This window comes from Orycteropus afer, unplaced genomic scaffold (assembly GCF_000298275.1).
Source record: "Orycteropus afer afer isolate SDZICR_OR568_19922 unplaced genomic scaffold, OryAfe1.0 scaffold00355, whole genome shotgun sequence".
NCBI lineage: Eukaryota > Metazoa > Chordata > Mammalia > Tubulidentata > Orycteropodidae > Orycteropus > Orycteropus afer.
In genome coordinates, this window is record NW_006921942.1 from 1,937,667 (window position 1) to 1,938,436 (window position 770).

General features: G+C 42.7%; 1 protein-coding gene across 1 annotated transcript in view; it reads left to right on the forward strand.

Annotated features, from left to right (window-relative positions):
• Nucleotides 1–770, forward strand: part of CTPS1 (CTP synthase 1) — a 38,788-nt gene that overhangs the window by 24,473 nt on the left and 13,545 nt on the right. Inside the window, exon 10 of the mRNA XM_007952711.2 lies at nt 280–374. Coding sequence (XP_007950902.1) covers nt 280–374 — 95 coding nt within the window. The remainder of the gene's footprint in view (nt 1–279; nt 375–770) is intronic.

Here is a 770-nt window from a genome sequence, read left to right on the forward strand (position 1 = left end):
AAACCTGGTCCCCACCTTCTTTTTTTTTTTTTGCCTCCAAATGATTTTGAGTTTTGTTCCACATTGTTCTCCCTCTCTATGCAGGGTCTCATACTTTTTTAAGTTCATAGTGTTTGCAGGCAGCTCACTGGCAGTCATTAAATAGCACTATTCCAGCTGCAAAACACATGGGGTAACTTCATGGCATCGGTGTGTAGGTTATGGCCGTGTAGCTGTGTATTGCCAAGCTGGCCTGGTGGAAAGGGGAGTTGACATGGTGTGGTCTGTTCTGTTGTGCAGTGGAGTGCTGGTTCCAGGAGGTTTTGGTGTTCGAGGAACGGAAGGAAAGATCCAAGCAATCGGCTGGGCTCGAAAACAGAGAAAGCCTTTTTTGGGTAAGGAACTACTACACTGTGTACTCTTCAGTCTGAGTAGGAGAGAGCAAGCCATGGGGTCATGTGGGTGCCCATACACAAAACTGAGAGCCATTGAAACACACTTTAGATGCCATCTTTCTAGATAGCAGCTCAAGTAAAAGGTTTTTTGGTTCTGTTTGGGAGAAGTTCAAACTCACCTTGAAAATGGACAAGCTGGTGAGCTACATAGAGATGTTGTGGAATTTGGGGGTTTAATGAGATATCAATTAGGAAATCCTGTCCACTTAAGGTGGACAACCTGATTTAGAATGCTTTCTGGTGCTATAAATTTTAGTAATTTATAATTCAGTGTGGACTCAATGAGAGGCTTTCTTAAGTTGGATTTTTAAGTGCTGAAAAGGATATTGCTAATCT